At 51.8% G+C, this 18,328-nt stretch overlaps 1 protein-coding gene across 1 annotated transcript; it reads left to right on the forward strand.

Annotated features, from left to right (window-relative positions):
• The first annotated feature begins 8,967 nt into the window (after positions 1-8,967).
• LOC137342471 (uncharacterized protein C1orf232) lies at positions 8,968-17,698 on the forward strand. Its single transcript, XM_068006362.1, has 4 exons — positions 8,968-9,081; positions 9,312-9,380; positions 13,481-13,584; positions 17,371-17,698. The coding sequence occupies exons 1-4, from the start codon at positions 8,968-8,970 to the stop codon at positions 17,696-17,698; spliced, it is 615 nt and encodes a 204-aa protein (XP_067862463.1).
• Positions 17,699-18,328: the final 630 nt, after the last annotated feature.

An 18,328-nucleotide genomic window follows, 5' to 3' on the forward strand; every position in this document is an offset into this window, starting at 1 on the left:
ATGTCACGCTACACGTTACCCCACCAGCGAACAAATGTTATCTGTTTTTAATATAACGGGTCATTGACTGTCTTCCTTATCTCTCTCTCTCTTTTTTTGGGGGGTTGTATATTCGGTGGCCTTTTTAGGTGACACCTTTCTGTCTGCTCACTGTGATTGCCTTGGCAACGGGCAGTAATCACCAGGCTTTGTTCTGTGATCTTAAAATGCAAAGGATTCGAAATTGTCTTTTCCACACTGCCTGAGGAAGGGGAAAGCCCCCGAAAGCTTGTGGGATTAAAAATAAAATCGTTGGACTATAACTTGGTGTTGTAAAATTGTTTACAATTGTTAACCCCAGTCCATCACCGGCATCTCCACATCATTGGAGGCCTGGGCATTGGTGACCCTGGGCATTGGAGGCCTGGGCATTGGTGACCCTGGGCATTGGAGGCCTGGGCATTGGTGACCCTGGGCATTGGAGGCCTGGGCATTGGTGACCCTGGGCATTGGAGGCCTGGGCATTGGTGACCGTGGGCATTGGAGGCCTGGGCATTGGTGACCCTGGGCATTGGAGGCCTGGGCATTGGTGACCCTGGGCATTGGTGACCCTGGGCATTGGTGACCCTGGGCATTGGTGACCCTGCCAGCAGGAGAGATCTGCAGGACAACTAACCAAAGCTTTCCAGGGTGGTCGCCTCTTCAGGGCCCTGATTGGCTGCTCCAGCTGCATTATGATGAGACTCCCCCCTCATTTGCATGAAGCTTTGGGCCTTTTGCCAATTGATATGTAGGATCGGTGGACTTTAGGTGCTCCACCTACACTCGGCACACGGTATCTGGTACACAGCACACGGCACATGGCACATGATACACAGCACACGGCACACGGCACATGATACACGGCACTCGGCACATGATACACAGCACACGGCACTCGGCACATGATACACAGCACATGGCACACGGCACATGATACACGGCACTCGGCACATGATACACAGCACACGGCACATGGCACATGATACACGGCACATGGCACATGGCACATGATACACGGCACATGCCACTCACTAGTTCTCAAGTCTCTGCTCTCAATAAATATGGGGCCCCGCCCCTATGTGTTTGGAAACAAACGAGACAAGGTTCCCAAACATCGTCTACACAGATAGCAGCTCCTTTTAAGATTGATTATTGTGCCTATTGGAAACTGTCTTCAGTCCACGTGACTAACTGCCCCCTTGAACTGCGAAGATCAGAATTCTGTCTATACCCCAATACCCCACATCGTGAGTTCAAACCCCACTCCAGGTCTTTAACACACAGTCTAGGCTTGGTCAACAGTTAGGGTTGTCTATGCTGGTTGGAGGTATTCCTGGAGGTGGAATCATGTGACATGTGACATCTGACCACATGATACCTGATCACATGGCATCAGATCACATGACATCTGATCACATGACATCTGACCACGTAATGTTTGCAAATGTTATTGTGTTTATAAAGGTTGGGTCCCCTGTACTTGAGTATTTTTGTGCCAGCGAGAAGTTCTGAGAACCAGGAGGCCACCTGTGAGCAGGAGGTGAGGGGAAACCAAGGGCAGGGGTAACCGAGGGAGGGGGAAACCGAGGGAGAGGAAGAGGGGAAACAGAGGGAGGGGGAGAGTGGAAACCAGAGGTGGGAGAAGCTTTGATTCCACTAGTAATTAATAGTAACTCACTGAAACAGCACCAATAACTAATAGTAGTGCTGGTAACACTCAGATTCCCCATATAATCAACAGTAATAGCTCATTGATAGTCTATGTGTAACTGATAGTAAGAGAGTAATGCCTGATTGGTGTTGTGTGAATGGCCTCATGGTGCCCTGGTATAGTCTGTGTCCATGAAATCAGGTAATCGAGATAAATGAGGGCATTGCGGTGGATGTTGTGTATATGGACTTTCAAAAGGCGTTTGATAAAGTGCCACATAATGGGCTTGTCAGCAAAATTGAAGCCCATGGAATAAAAAGGACAGTTTCAGCATGGATACAAAATTGTCTAAATGACAGGAAACAAAGTAGTGGTGAACGATTGTTTTTTGGACAGGAGGGAGGTATACAGTGGTGTTCCCCAGGGGTCGGTACTAGGACCACTGCTTTTCTTGATATATATTAATAACTTGGACTTGGGTGTACAGGGAACAATTTCCAAATTTGCATATGACACAAATCTTGGAAGTGTATTAAACACTGAGGAGGATAGTGATAGACTTCAAGAGGACATAGACAGGCTGGTAGGATGGGTGAACACGTGGAAGATGAAATTTAACACTGAGAAGTGTGAGGTGATACATTTTGGTAGGAAGAATGAGGAGAGGCAATATAAACTATTGGAGACTCCCAGTCAATGGGGGAAGTCTGGAAACCCGAGTGTGGAAACTCTAGTGCAGTGCTGAGGGAGTGCTGCAATATCGGAGATGCTGTCCTTAAGTTAAGATGTTAAACTGAGACCCCGTCTACCTGCTCCAGTGCTTCAAGTGGATGTTAAAAATCCTGTGACTCTATTTGAAGAAGAGCAATGAAGTTCTCCCAGAGTCCTGGGCCAACCAACACCAGATTTATTTTTATTATTCGTTCATGGAATGTGGGCGTCATTGGCGAGGCCGGCATTTATTGCCCATCCCTAATTGCCCTTGAGAAGGTGGTGGTGAGCCGCCTTCTTGAACCGCTGCAGTCCGTGTGGTGAAGGTTCTCCCACAGTGCTGTTAGGGAGGAAGTTTCGGGATTTTGACCCAGTGACGATGAAGGAATGGCGATATATTTCCAAATCGGGATGGTGTGTGACTTGGAGGGGAACGTGCAGGTGGTGTTGTTCCCATGTGCCTGCTGCCCTTGTCCTTCCAGGTGGTAGAGGTTGTGGGTTTGGGAGGTGCTGTTGAAGAAGCCTTGGCGAGTTGCTGCAGTGCATCCTGTGGATGGTACACACTGCAGCCACAGTGCGCCGGTGGTGAAGGGAATGAATGTTTAGGGTGGTGGATGGGGTGCCAATCAAGCGAGCTGCTTTGTCCTGGATGGTGTCAAGCTTCTTGAGTGTTGTTGGAGCTGCACTCATCCAGGCAAGTGGAGAGTATTCCATCACACTCCTGACTTGTGCCTTGTAGATGGTGGAAAGGCTTTGGGGAGTCAGGAGGTGAGTGACTCGCTGCAGAATACCCAGCCTCTGACCTGCTCTTGTAGCCACAGTATTTATATGGCTGGTCCAGTTAAGTTTCTGGTCAATGGTGACCCCCAGGATGTTGATGGTGGGGGATTCGGCGATGATAATTCCGTTGAATGTCAAGGGGGGGTGGTTAGACTCTCTCTTGTTGGAGATGGTCATTGCCGGGCACTTGTCTGGTGTGAATGTTACTTGCCACTTATGAGCCCAAGCCTGGATGTTGTCCTGATTAACCGGTCAGTCATCTCATGGACCTTGCTGTGTGCTAAATGTTTGCAACATTGACTATATAACAAGTGGCTTCAAAATAATTCCCTGTGCGTGAATCACTGAGGTCTTTCTGAGATAAGTTGTGTTCTCCTCGAGCCAAACCACATGTTAAATCTTTCTGACACCTCAGACTTTGTTTCTGCGAGTCCAGTCACTAACAGGACTAATTAGGTCACCTCACTCCACATTATCTCTTCACAATGATCAGTCAATTAGTCTCGTATTAGTTACTTTCATTACCTTTGCACAAAGTCCAATCTTCTCCTTGGGCTGATTCACATTAGTCACGGATCTAACCTGTGAACAAATGGCCCTGTCCCTGGGGATCCTCAGCCCTGTTCCTGGACAGAACCGTGGGAAAATCCGTGATCACTGCATGGGCTTCATAACAGCTGGTAAAGATCTTCCCATTGTCTCCTCCTGCCCAACATCAACAACAATTTGGATTTATATAGCTCCTTTAACGTAGTAAAACGGCCCAAGGCGCTGTCTGTTGTGTGGGCAGAACTTTGGTGCCTGAAATGATGAAATGTTCACTGTTTTGGTTATCTGGCAACATAGGAACATGGGAACTGCTTGAGGATAAAAGACCACGGTCCATCGAGTTCACCTCCTACCGTCCCGGTACTCGCATGATACAACAATACTGGAGTTTATGACTAATCATGGCAATCAATCTCTATCAATGAGTCTACAACAGACCCAGAGATGAGGTGAGGAAAACCCCCAGTGGTGGAGAGCTTTGGGAACCATAGGTCCAAAGTCACCTGTTCCTGCAAAGCTTAAACCAGCCCGGCACAAAATTGACCAGGAGTAACTCAGATACAGCAGTGTGAGTACCAGCAGTGCGGGCAGAGAAACACATGGTCATTGGCTCAAGAGGTTAGTTGGGTGAAAGAAGTCTCATTAGTCAACGAGTTTGAATTGTTTCACGTTTCTGGTGGTTTCTCATTATTCCTCCTTTCACACATCCCTCCCAAGAGGCCAGCATGGGATTGGCTGGTGAATTTTAATCCTGTCGCTATGTGCTGACTTTGAAGAGGTTTTTTGAAATATTCTCTAAACCTCCAATTATTGAGATCACAGGATCACATGGGTAAGGACCCCTCATCAACCCACCCATCGTCCATCCCCCCGTCTCAGTGTCCTTCCTCAGAAAGAGGAGGTTGTGGGTTTGAGACCCACCCCAGTGCTGGGTGAATTACTCATTGACATGAGGTGTTGACCCTGGGGCTAATCTGGGAGCTCTCCTGGTGTCTTGGCCAACATTCCTCCCTGAAGCAACATCACCAGACACAAATTAATTCATCATCCACATCATTTCCCATTTGTGGGATTTGTGCTGCTGCATTTCCTGACATAACAACAGTAACAAGACTCCAAAACAAATTCATTGGCTGTGAAGCACTTTGGGAATTCCTGAGGATGTGAAAAGTGCAAGTTCTTTCTTTCAAAGTTAGTCAGGGTGTGTGAAGTGTTTTGGGATCTTTCTGAGCAATGTGATAGTCTGTCCCCACACAGCAACACACAGTCATACCTTGGAGAGCATTTCTTCAGTAACAGAAACTGAACCAAAGACTCACACATAATGAAAGTTTAATTGGCTCTGACGATATAGGAACCGAGTAATTCATGGAGTTATTTAAAGCCACTTGTCCTGATTCTCTGAATCTGTAAGACTATCTGCAACTCATGTCAGCTGGAAGCTCATTGCAACAGAATACCACAGAGTAAAAACACATAAACCAAACCAGCTCGCATCATAGCTGATATGGAGTCTTTGCGTTCAGTTGGGTTACAGCCTGTGAGAGTCCCTCACAGTGAGGCAGGAAGGGAATTCAGGATCCATTAGCAACATTGGTTTAGTCAGTTTCTTAACCGGGAGTGAGGACAGACCTGAAACTAAAGGTGGAGTTATGACATTGCTGTCTGCAAATGATTGTAGTTTGATATTGGCACATATAATGTGAATAACCATAAGATACTCAACACACAGAGTGATTTGTGGCTCCTAAAGAGGAGGAGCTTCATTAAAGTGGTATTACTCGTCCTGGCCCTGCTGATTAATACTGGGACATTACTCCGTTCATTAAAATATAGGGAACTGAAAACGGCTTTAAAAATGAGTCTGAGAACGAGCGTCACCAAAATCCATCCGAGACCACACTTTCAAATATGGAGAGATTGCACCTTTCTCTTCCTCTAACTCTCAGCCTGTTCCTGCTTTGTCCGAGTGTGTCTTAATCATACATCCCACCAACCTGCCAAATCTGACTGCATGGCCCAGAATTTCCTCAAAATGGGATATGCCATTGATATCCCTTTAAAAACAATGCAGAGGGAGTTTCACCTGGGTTTCCCGCGGCTCCTCGTTTACATTCCCATTGGTGCAGTCACTGGGGAAAACCAGTGTGAGCAGCTTTACATATTCAGGTCAGCCAGCACTCAGCAGCTGATGAGGGGTCTGAGAGGAACAGCATTGAGTTCTCTCACTCCACTCTCGAGTAACTGCACCACATATCTTCGCAATGATTTTATGACTCTTGTACAAAATTCTGAAACCATCTGAGTCCAAGAACTTCACTGATTCAGGCCCTCCGAACCCTCCGAACCCTCCGAACCCTCCTCAAGGAAATTGAAGGCCACAGGCACAGGGCCCTGGTCTGCCCGGACAGTAACTCTTGCTGCACTGATATTTAGTCCCAACTCCTTCGGCCCCAGGACTGCAGTACAGAGCTGCAAAACTTTCCACGTGTCACCAGAGCTGGCAAGTAGCTCACTGCACACTCTCTCCTGTTCGTCCTTGCCCAGACCACCACCTCTTAAAGCAACACTTGTACAACTAATCCTTCACACTGCTCTCTGGTTAAAGGGGCTCCAACTCAGCATCTTGCACTATGGCCAGCCAGCTTCCATCACAGCCGTCACTCACATGGACAACCCTAAACACCACATCTCTTCATACACCTCTCTCCCCGTGCCACTTGGCACAAACCTCAACTGCCAGCCTTACCCTCACTCACTCTATCTTCATGCAGGAGAAGTCAGTGCACAACGCCCACCAAAGGGAGGCCACCTTCAAACCCCTCACCCCCATCCCCATCCCCACCATCAAACCCCTCACCCCCATCCCCAAACCCATCACCCCCACCTTCAAACCCCTCACCCCCATCCCCACCTTCAAACCCCTCACCCCCATCCCCACCTTCAAACCCCTCACCTCCATCCCCAAACCCATCACCCCCACCTTCAAACCCCTCACCCCCATCCCCACCTTCAAACCCCTCACCCCCATCCCCAAACCCATCACCCCCACCTTCAAACCCCTCACCCCCATCCCCACCTTCAAACCCCTCACCCCATCCCCATCCCCACCATCAAACCCCTCACCCCCATCCCCACACCGCCTTCAAACCCCTCACCCCCATCCCCACCTTCAAACCCCTCACCCCATCCCCATCCCCACCATCAAACCCCTCACCCCCATCCCCACACCGCCTTCAAACCCCTCACCCCCATCCCCACCTTCAAACCCCCTCACCCCCATCCCCGCCTTCAAACCCCTCACCCCCATCCCCGCCTTCAAACCCCTCACCCCCATCCCCACCTTCAAACCCCTCACCCCCATCCCCGCCTTCAAACCCCTCACCCCCATCCTCACCTTCAAACCCCTCGCCCCCACCCTTACCTTCAAACCCCTCGCCCCCACCCTCGCCTTCAAACCCCTCACCCCCACCCTGCCTTCAAACCCCTCACCCCCATCCTCGCCTTCAAACCCCTCACCCCCACCCTCACCTTCAAACCCCTCACCCCACCCCCACCTTCAAACCCCTCACCCCCTTCCCCACCTTCAAACCCCTCACCCCCGTCCCCACCTTCAAACCCCTCACCCCCATCCCCACCTTCAAACCCCTCACCCCCTTTGAGGACGAGACCATACAGCTCGGCCAATCCCATGGGAGATGGTGAGGTCAGTGGCACCGTGTGGTTGTGCCAGGCGCTACATTAATGCAAGTTCTTTCTTTACATAACGGGGGCATTGAATACAAAACAAGAAGTGATGAATTTGTACAAGATGTGGGGAATGCCATCGTTGGAACATTGTGCGCAGTTTGAGGTATCCCATTATAGAAAGCTGAGTGTCCAATCCATTCAACGCACTGAAAATCCCAGGATCACAGGGGCTGTTCCAAGGATTGTCTTGGGACACGTGATTTCATGAACCAGGGTTCGATGCCTGCGGCCAACAGTCACCAAGAACGTAACTGTGATTTCATCCGTTCCTCTTCAAAATCAGGCAGAAATGATTGGCTGAGAATAAAAGAGTCATGTGATAACCCAGGGATGAAGGTGCATGATGGGATTTTGTCCATTATCTGCCACCTACATATTGATGGGCTCGTAATGTTGCGGATCGCGTCAGATATCGCCACTGTGCACTGTCCATTACAAGCAGCATCCAAGCAAACTGGCTGTTGTACTGAATCATGAATGAGAGGCCTCCAGTGCTCCTGAACTTCAGGGAAATCCGTGAATCTAGAAGCCCTCACACGCAATAAGTTTCAGCTAATGACTGTATCTGGGCCTTGTGCACTGCTCGATGTAACTGCACTCACCCCCCTGGGCCTGGAAGGATTCTGTGACACAGAATCTCACGGCTGTTTCAGTTTCACAGTTTCAGGCAATGCACAGATTGTGACCCCAAGTCTGCATGTGACCAATGCCATGTATCAGTGAGCAGGGGCTTGCTGAGTAGACATTACTTGTTAATACCAAATTCTGCCATAGAAATCCTCCATCTCCAGAGCGACCCTTCCCTCTTGTCTTGTCTGTGCTCCCTAAACAAACACTCCAGACAACTGCTCACCGTCAGTGCTAAGGGATTGGGTGAAAATGGTGAATAAACTGACTTCAGCGTGACGTGGAGCATGAGCGATCGTCATGTTAGAAAATGTACATTTTAAAAAGATAATAAAAGATTCACCAGGTGTCCAGGGTTAGAAAGAGACTGGGGGATTACGTTTTTTATTCCTAACAACTAAACCCAGTCATCGGGAAATTTCTGTAAAGCACAAAGCTCTAACATCTCACGATTCACTTATTTTTAAAACAATATTTCAGTCAGGTCCTGAAACGCAGCCTTGGTCTGCACATCTCGGCCACGAGGAGTTCTACAACATTTATGAAGAAATATAATCTTGGGCGCTGGGAGCCAACGGCTGCCTCTGATTCGCCAGGTGATGGGTGGAGACTGTTTCAGGTCACATGCTTGTCTCCATCACACTGAAATTTTAATGTATCCGGCAGCAGTCAAAGAGCTCAGTAAATCTGCCCTGAATCGGTGCCCGAGGCAGGGTCGAAAGGATAACTAACTGTCTTCATCTTCACGGCCGAGCTTACAATGCCCAGGGCCCTGAGCGTTTGGTACTAGGTTCAGACTCAGCCCCCTGTCCGTATTAATGGGCTCCTGACAACACAGCTCAAGTTTTCTCTTAACTAAAGAACACAGAACCAAAATAATGAATCCAGCATTCTGGAAAATCTACAAGACCAAAGTGCTGAAAAGTTTCACTGTTGAAGAGGAGGAAGAAATCAAGGAGCAGGTTTGTGACATGTCCCTTCACCAACTTTCCGTGTTTGGTCTCTTGATGATACGTTGAGCTTACAGCGTTGTTCCAGGAAGATAAATTTTTTACTGAACTTACGAAACATTAGATCAATGATTAAAACTCTTCAAACAGTGGGCAGAGTGTAAATATTAAACTGTATTTCCAAATGTGTTAATGAAGGAGTTGAAATCTGAAATGATGATGCAGCTTTTTGGTATCTAACTTGTCAAATAAAAAAACAACATTTCTTTCAGAACAATGACACGGTGATGGATGTGACTGCAGAGGAAGGATCGAGTTCTGTCTCACAATTGGCAAAAAAGGTACAAATTATTTATTTCTAACCCATCACATGAGCGTTCATTTCACCAGGCTGGCAGATTCTGGGCACTGAAATTTCACCAGCTCAGTAAACACATCTCTCAGATCGAGAGAGGAGATTACAGCCGGGCGGCTGGGATGGTTCCGGAGAGGTTCGGCAACTGCACAGTCATCAGGTTAAAGAGGGAATGTGAGTGTCCCCAGCACCCTCGGTCTGAACACCTTTACTGGCTGTTTGTCTTTAAATGGAGGATAGTAGGAGATGGCCCAGGGGCTCAGGGGGTGAATGCATCACACATTACAGAGTCACACCGACCCGCAGGGGCCCAGACTGGACTTAGACCAATCACGGCTGGGGCAGTATTGGGCGGCTACATTTGGCCTGAGTCTTTCTGGATTAAAGCTGGAGACAAACAGCCAGTGTTCCCAATCCCAATCCCGATCCCGATCCCGGTGCACCGTCTCCCACTCCTGCTCCTGTTCCCAATGCACTGACTCCTGATCCCAATCCCAGTGCACCGACTCCTGCTCCTGTTCCCGATGCACCGACTCCTGCTCCTGTTCCCGATGCACTGACTCCTGATCCTGATCCCGGTGCACCGACTCCTGCTCCTGTTCCCGATGCACCGTCTCCTGCTCCTGATCCCGGTGCACTGACTCCTGATCCTGTTCCCGATGCACCGACTCCTGCTCCTGATCCCGGTGCACTGACTCCTGCTCCTGTTCCCGATGCACCGACTCCTGATCCTGATCCTGGTGCACTGGCTCCTGATCCTGGTGCACTGGCTCCTGATCCTGGTGCACTGACTCCTGATCCTGATCCTGGTGCACTGACTCCTGATCCTGATCCTGGTGCACTGGCTCCTGATCCTGGTGCACTGACTCCTGATCCTGATCCTGGTGCACTGACTCCTGATCCTGATCCTGGTGCACTGACTCCTGCTCCTGATCCCGATGCACCGACTCCTGATCCTGATCCTGGTGCACTGACTCCTGATCCTGATCCTGGTGCACTGACTCCTGATCCTGATCCTGGTGCACTGACTCCTGCTCCTGATCCCAATGAACTGACTCCTGATCCTGATCCCGATGCACCGACTCCTGCTCCTGATCCCAATGAACTGACTCCTGATCCTGATCCCGATGCACCGACTCCTGCTCCTGATCCCAATGAACTGACTCCTGATCCTGATCCCGATGCACCGACTCCTGCTCCTGATCCCGATGCACTGACTCCTGCTCCTGATCCCAATGCACTGACTCCTGCGTCCCTGGGAGGACTGGACTTTGATTAATATCCTCCTCCCACAAGCAGACAGTCAGCTCTCACCAAATGTCCAAGCTCACACGTAAAAAGCAGCCACTGGGGGTGAGACCCACTGCCCTGGGCAGTCACCGTCACTGGAGTGAGGGGAAAATACCAGGATAACAGAGAGCTGGCAGTGAGTTACAAGGCTGTCATAGAGGAGAGCGAGTCGGAAAGTGTCACTAAATCAGGAAAACACTCCATAGGATATCAGCACAACCTTAAGATGAAATTATTGTTGAGAACCATCGACAGTTGCTTCTTACTGTAATATTAACCGAGTTTATCGCAGTGTCATGGGTGAGTGTACAAGAAAGACTACTGTGTGGGCACAGGGGTGAGGGGACCCTCAATGTGGGCACAGGGGTGAGGGGACCTGACTGTGGGCACAGGGGTGAGGGGACCCTCAATGTGGGCACAGGGGTGAGGGGACTTGACTGTGGGCACAGGGGTGAGGGGACCCTCAATGCGGGCACAGGGGTGAGGGGACCCTCAATGCGGGCACAGGGGTGAGGGGACCTGCCTGTGGGCACAGGGGTGAGGGGGCCCTCAATGTGGGCACAGGGGTGAGGGGACCTGCCTGTGGGCACAGGGGTGAGGGGGCCCTCAATGCGGGCACAGGGGTGAGGGGACCTGCCTGTGGGCACAGGGGTGAGGGGACCTGACTGTGGGCACAGGGGTGAGGGGACCCTCAATGTGGGCACAGGGGTGAGGGGACCTGACTGTGGGCACAGGGGTGAGGGGACCTGCCTGTGGGCACAGGGGTGAGCAGACTGGACTGTGGGGAGTGTTTAGCCTGTACACTGTCCAACTGCTCAGTGTGTCTCTTTAAAAACCGCAGTAACTGATCAATGTCCCATGACACATTCGTGTTACAGTAGAAGAAAGGTGAGAGCTGCTGCATAATTTATTGGATATAATCCCTCACCAAAGTCCATTAGGTTTCACTGAAATATTTAACAGCAGCAGCAGGTCTCAGTTTTAGGGAATGGGACCGAGAGGTTCAGAGTTCTGGTCAATACAACAAAACCAGAACTGAATCACAAGCTCCAAACCTGGAGATGTCCAATCACTTTTTGGTTCAGTTTCTCCAGGAGACTCCGTCTTCGATACAAAAGAAATTTCAAAAATAAAATTCAAATCTCCCTCCCCCCACGGGCACCGACTCTCCCCGGGGTACAGGTCCCCACGGGCACCGACTCTCCCCGGGGTACTGGCCCCACGGGCACCGACTCTCCCCGGGGTACTGGTCCCCACGGGCACCGACTCTCCCCGGGGTACTGGCCCCACGGGCACTGACTCTCCCCGGGGTACTGGCCCCACGGGCACTGACTCTCCCCGGGGTACTGGCCCCACGGGCACCGACTCTCCCCGGGGTACTGGCCCCACGAGCACCGACTCTCCCCGGGGTACTGGCCCCACGGGCACCGACTCTCCCCGGGGTACTGGCCCCACGGGCACTGACTCTCCCCGGGGTACTGGCCCCACGGGCACCGACTCTCCCCGGGGTACTGGCCCCACGGGCACCGACTCTCCCCGGGGTACTGGCCCCACGGGCACCGACTCTCCCCGGGGTTCTGGCCCCACGGGCACCGACTCTCCCCGGGGTACAGGTCCCCACGGGCACCGACTCTCCCCGGGGTACGGGTCCCCACGGGCACCGACTCTCCCCGGGGTACTGGCCCCACGGGCACCGACTCTCCCCGGGGTACTGGCCCCACGGGCACCGACTCTCCCCGGGGTACGGGTCCCCACGGGCACCGACTCTCCCCGGGGTACGGGTCCCCACGGGCACCGACTCTCCCCGGGGTACGGGTCCCCACGGGCACCGACTCTCCCCGGGGTACGGGTCCCCACGGGCACCGACTCTCCCCGGGGTACGGGTCCCCACGGGCACCGACTCTCCCCAGGGTACGGGTCCTGACTGATACAATTGATGGGACAGTGTAGAGGGAGCTTTACTCTGTATCTAACCTGTGCTGTACCTGGGAGTCAAAGTTGAGCAGGTAGCCTCTGGTGGGGGGACAGCTGAGAGATGGGCGGTCAGCCTGTGGCACAAATGACATCCTGTGACTGTGACCGTGGTAAACTCTCCCTCCTCATCCTTCTCGGCCTGTCTGCAGCCCTTGACACAGTTGACTACACCACCCTCCTCCAAAGCCTCTCCTCTGTCATCCAGCTGGTGGGATTGTCTAATCTGGTTCCATTCTTATCTATCCAGTCGTAGCCGGAGAATCACCTGGAATGGCTTCTCTTCCTGCCCCGACACTGTTACCTCTGGAGACCCCCAATGGCCCCCTCCTATTTCTCATCTACATGCTGCCCCTCAGTGACATCATCCGAAACCAGATGTACGCTGACCACACCCAGCTCTACCTCACCACCACCTCCCTCGACCCCTCCACTGTCTCTGTGCTGTCAGGCTGATTCTCCAACATCCAGTCTTGGATAAGCCAATTAAATATTGGAAGACTGAACCCATTGTTTTTGGTCCTGGCTGTAAATTCCGTTCCCTCACCCTCTCCCCGGCCACTGTCTGAGGCTGACCCAGACCGTTCACAACCTTGGCGACCTATTTGACCCTGAGATGAGCTTCTGACCCCATATCCGCTCCATCACCAAGACCGTCCACTCCCACCTCGGTAACATCGCCCGTCTCCGCCCCTGCCTTAGGCTGGTGGCAGGGTGCGGAGGGGTGGAGGCCAGGCCAGCTGATTGTCTGTCTGATTTTGTGCCACCAGACAGAAGGTTGAATGGGCAGGAGCAGAGCCAGTGATGGTGTTTGTCTGTTTACAGGTACAAGGGGCCAGTGTAAAAGGATGGAAATGCATGTCCTCACTTTTCAACAAGGACGACGAACACAAGTTACTCCCGGCTGAGAATTCGGCCCCAGTGGAACAGTAAGTGCACTCCTGCTTCACACTGACACACGACACAAGCTAATCCAGTTCACTATGTACCAACATAAAATGGGATGCCTAGTGACAGGGAGAAGGAAAGGCTATTCAGCCCATTAAAGTCCATACTTCCAATATCCTCACTCTCCCATTCCAAGTTCCCTAACTCTCTCATCAAAACTTCTCCCTCTATCACCCTTACTCTTTGATCAAAGACCATCCCTCTAGTGCTCTCTCTCCAGTCAAAACCCTTCCTTCTAGTACCCTCACTCTCCCAATAGACTCCCATTCCTCCAAGTTTCCTAACTCTCTCATTAAAGCCCATCCCTCTTGTACCCAATATCTCCAATCAAAACCCCTCTTATAATACCCTCTCCCATCAAAGCCCCTCCACTAGTCCCCTCACTCTCCCATCAATGCCCCTCCCCATGTACCCAAGCACTTCCATTGAAGCCTCTCAGCACAGAACCCCACACAATGCTCCGGGGGGGGGGTCTGAGTATGTTGTACAGATTCAGCACCATCTCAGCACACCTGCCACTGCTCTGACTGAACGTGGCAGCATTTTATTAACCATTTAATTGCCTTTCCATATTGTCTAGACATTGTCAGACCATATTACTCTTTCAAAGAGCCGGCACAGGCACAATGGACTGAATGGCCTCCTTCTGTGCTGTACGATTCTATGAATATGGGCACTGAGTGAAAGCCGAGCTTTACCCACCCAGCCAGGGTAGAAGAGGGGCTGTGAGGGGCAGTCACTCGTGACCCAAAGTAGCAGCTCGAAGCAGTACTGACAGAGGCAACGGAGCAGGACAGTCGCTCGACCTCTCCCTAGTCTGACTGGCGAAGAATAGATTGAGCTTTTTAATTATTGTGAAACCCAAGCAATGGGCCAGGTCACGTTGTCCAGGCTCAATCAATCATTGGCCGCCTGACGCCAAGTTTAGGCAGGAGCTTCTCTCCAAAGGTGACGCCCGGCATTTTAATCATAGAATGATCCAGCACAGAAGGAGGCCATTCGGCCCATCGTGCCTGTGCCGGCTCTTTGAAAGAGCTATCCAATTAGTCCCATTCCCCTGCAAATTTTTCCCCTTCAAGTATTTATCCAGTTCCCTTTTGAAAGTTATTATTGAATCTGCTTCCACCGCCCTTTCAGGCAGTGAATTCCAGATCATAACAACTCGCTGCATAAAAAAAATTCTCCTCATCTCCCCTCTGGCTTTTTTGCCAATTATTTTAAATCTGTGTCCTCTGGTGACCGACCCTCCTGCCACTGGAAACAGTTTCTCCTTATTTACTCTATCAAAACCCCTCATAATTTATACAGGTGTTCAGAACCCAAGAATGCAACTAACACTCATTTTATTGTCACTTGCTATAAATCACCCCATCCACCACCCTAAACATTCACTCCCTTCACCACCGGCACACAGTGGCTGCAGTGTGTACCATCCACAGGATGCACTGCAGCAACTCGCCAAGGCTTCTTCGACAGCACCTCCCAAACCCGCGACCTCTACCACCTAGAAGGACAAGGGCAGCAGGCACATGGGAACACCACCACCTGCACGTTCCCCTCCAAGTCACACACCATCCCGACTTGGAAATATATCGCCGTTCCTTCATCGTCACTGGGTCAAAATCCTGGAACTCCCTCCCTAACAGCACTGTGGGAGAACCGTCACCACACGGACTGCAGCGGTTCAAGAAGGCGGCTCACCACCACCTTCTCAAGGGCAATTAGGGATGGGCAATAAATGCCGGCCTCGCCAGCGACGCCCACATCCTGTGAACGAATAATAAAAAAAATAGTAGGTTTTCCAATCGGTCTCTGTCACTGACAAATTAAGCAAACAAAACAGAACCTCACAATTTAAAAGTACACATTATGGGAATCAGCCTGGGGCCATGTTTAACACACTCCTGGTTAGCCTTACAGTGAGTGTGAACTGTGCAACAGCCTCGTTCATAGTGATCTCAGGTCACTCCCCTTCTCATCAAAAGCTGACAATTTGCATTGTGCCCAAAACTAAACGAGAACTATGGACAAGATTGTAAAAATAAAAGAACCAGAACAGTCCCAGTTTCTATCCCGGGACTCGGTGCTGATCGCTGCAGCAGGAACAGGGTCATGAATGGATCAGGGAGAGAGAATAATGAACGGGAGTTGCTGCTCCTGACTCTCAGCTGGTGACTGCGGCTGGAATGGCCATGTGGATACCAGCTGAGGACAGGATTGTATCGATTGTGATGCACCCTAAGGTGGAATATCCTTTCAACACTGTCTCTAGGTTCACACATGAAAAATGCCTGCTTGGGTGAGGTACTGGGGGTGGTGGGAGTGGTGGGAACTGTGGCCCAGTGACAGTCGGCATCTTCAAGAGAGGAGGGGAAATAGTTAAAACACAGAACAAAGGACTGGGTAAAAGCTGATAGAATCGAGTACTCCAAACATGTCGGTGAGCAAGCTGCTCCCAGGCTGGTCCTGATCCTGGTCTGCTCCTGCTCCTGATCCTGGTCTGCTCCTGGTCCTGTTCCTGCTCCTGGTCCTGTTCCTGCTTCTGGTCCTGGTGCTGTTCCTGCTCCTGCTTCTGGTCCTGTTCCTGGTCCTGATCCTGTTCCTGCTTCTGGTCCTGTTCCTGCTTCTGGTCCTGTTCCTGCTTCTGGTCTGCTCCTGCTTCTGGTCCCGTTCCTGCTCCTGGTCCTGGTCCTGCTCCTGGTCCCGGTCCTGGTCCTGGTCCTGCTCCTGCTCCTGGTCCTGCTTCTGGTCCTGTTCCTGCTCCTGGTCCTGTTCCTGCTTCTGGTCTGCTCCTGCTTCTGGTCCCGTTCCTGCTCCTGGTCCTGGTCCTGCTCCTGCTCCTGGTCCCGGTCCTGGTCCTGGTCCTGCTCCTGCTCCTGGTCCTGCTTCTGGTCCTGGTCCTGCTCCTGGTCCTGCTCCTGGTCCCGGTCCTGGTCCTGCTCCTGCTCCTGGTCCTGCTTCTGGTCCTGTTCCTGCTCCTGGTCCTGGTCCTGCTCCTGCTCCTGGTCCTGCTTCTGGTCCCGTTCCTGGTCCTGGTCCCGGTCCCGGTCCTGGTCCTGATCCTGGTCCTGGTCCTGGTCCTGGTCCCGTTCCTGCTCCTGGTCCTGTTCCTGCTTCTGGTCTGCTCCTGCTTCTGGTCCCGTTCCTGGTCCTGGTCCTGGTCCTGGTCCCGTTCCTGGTCCTGGTCCCGGTCCCGTTCCTGGTCCTGGTCTGCTGCAGATAACTCCGATCACAGACATGTTTCAGCACTTGAGTGATCTCTTGTCAAAACTCATTATAAGAATTATACATAATTTAAACAGTTGAGCAAAGGATGTTCTGGAAACGACCAGCTGTGCGCAAGAGTTTGATGGAAACTGTATTTTAATGAAATTGTAAGATTTGGTTAATTTAAAATATGTCAAAAAGAAACCCGATATGATCCATGGACCAATTGACTCGAGGACAGAATCTCCTCTGTTCTCCCATCCAGTTGCTCTGACCTATTTTCTTAGGGTTGCCAACTCTGGTCAGACATATTCCTGGAGATTTCATCACATGATCTTCCATCTCCATAAGACCCACCCAGTGAAACAGAACTTTTCCCATCTCTAAAATTTTTATAAATAATAAACAAAAATGTTCAAAGAAAAATGAAAACGTACAATTATTTTTAACGCTTTCTCTCCTGGGGTTTTTGCTCGGGCAGAGTTCAGGAGATTAGCCTTTAATTGCGGGAGACTCGGAGACAGTCCCGGAGAGTTTATATTTTCCTCTCTCGCCTCCAGTGTCCTCTCAGAGCCGGCGACACAAGAGCCCGTCCCCGAGAAAAAACTGACCGGGTTCTGGGACGCCTTCGCCACCAAATGGAACCAGACCTCTGAGGCCAACAGGGGCAGCGGCGAGGGAGCGGGAGAGGGCGCGGGAGAGGGCGCAGGAGAGGGCGCGGGAGAGGGCGTGACCGCCACGCATGCCGAGGGCGGCAGGACGGAGAACGTGCCCAGTTGCGGCGAGTACAGCAACCTGGAGGAGACCAGCGACCCCGGCTTCAAGTGGAACTTTGTAACCAGCAAGTTGGCGGAACTGAAAAATAAAAGTCTGCAAAAAACCAACTAGACACAGACAGGATGCTCGGGCTCGTGTGGACAGATACCAACCCAGCGACTGGTAACAAGAGCAACATTAACGAGCCAAAGTTTCATTAGATAAAGATGTTGGTGTAAGGTAACAGGGGGCAGTGTGAATAAAACCCGGGCTCTGCTGTTTGAGATGTCAGTAGATTAAATCTGATTCCTTTCTCCACTCTTTAAATCGAGGGACACAGGAATGTCCCACAAACACCACAAGAGTCTCGAGGCTGACGTCACAGGCTGCCATTTTCAACTTTCGTGTAGAATAAAGTTATTTTCAGACACACGGGCAGACCATCCGCAACCACCCCCCGCGACCCTCTCCCCCTCACCCCCCTCCCCCTCCCCTCCCCATCCCCCCCTCCCCCTCCCCACCCCCCTCCCCCTCCCTCCTCCCCCCCACCCCTACCCCCTCCGTGACCCCCCCTCCCCCACCTCCCTTCCCCCTCCCCTCCCCTTCCCCTCCCACCCTACCCCCCCCTCCGCAACCCCCCTCCCCAACCCCTTCCCCCTCCCCCTCCCCACCCACCCTCCCCCCCACCTCCCACCCTCACCCCCCTCCCCACCCCCCGCGACCCTCTCCCCCTCACCCCCCTCACCTCCCCACCCCCTCCCC

Source organism: Heptranchias perlo, chromosome 26 (genome assembly GCF_035084215.1).
Source record: "Heptranchias perlo isolate sHepPer1 chromosome 26, sHepPer1.hap1, whole genome shotgun sequence".
NCBI classification, from domain to species: Eukaryota; Metazoa; Chordata; class Chondrichthyes; order Hexanchiformes; family Hexanchidae; genus Heptranchias; species Heptranchias perlo.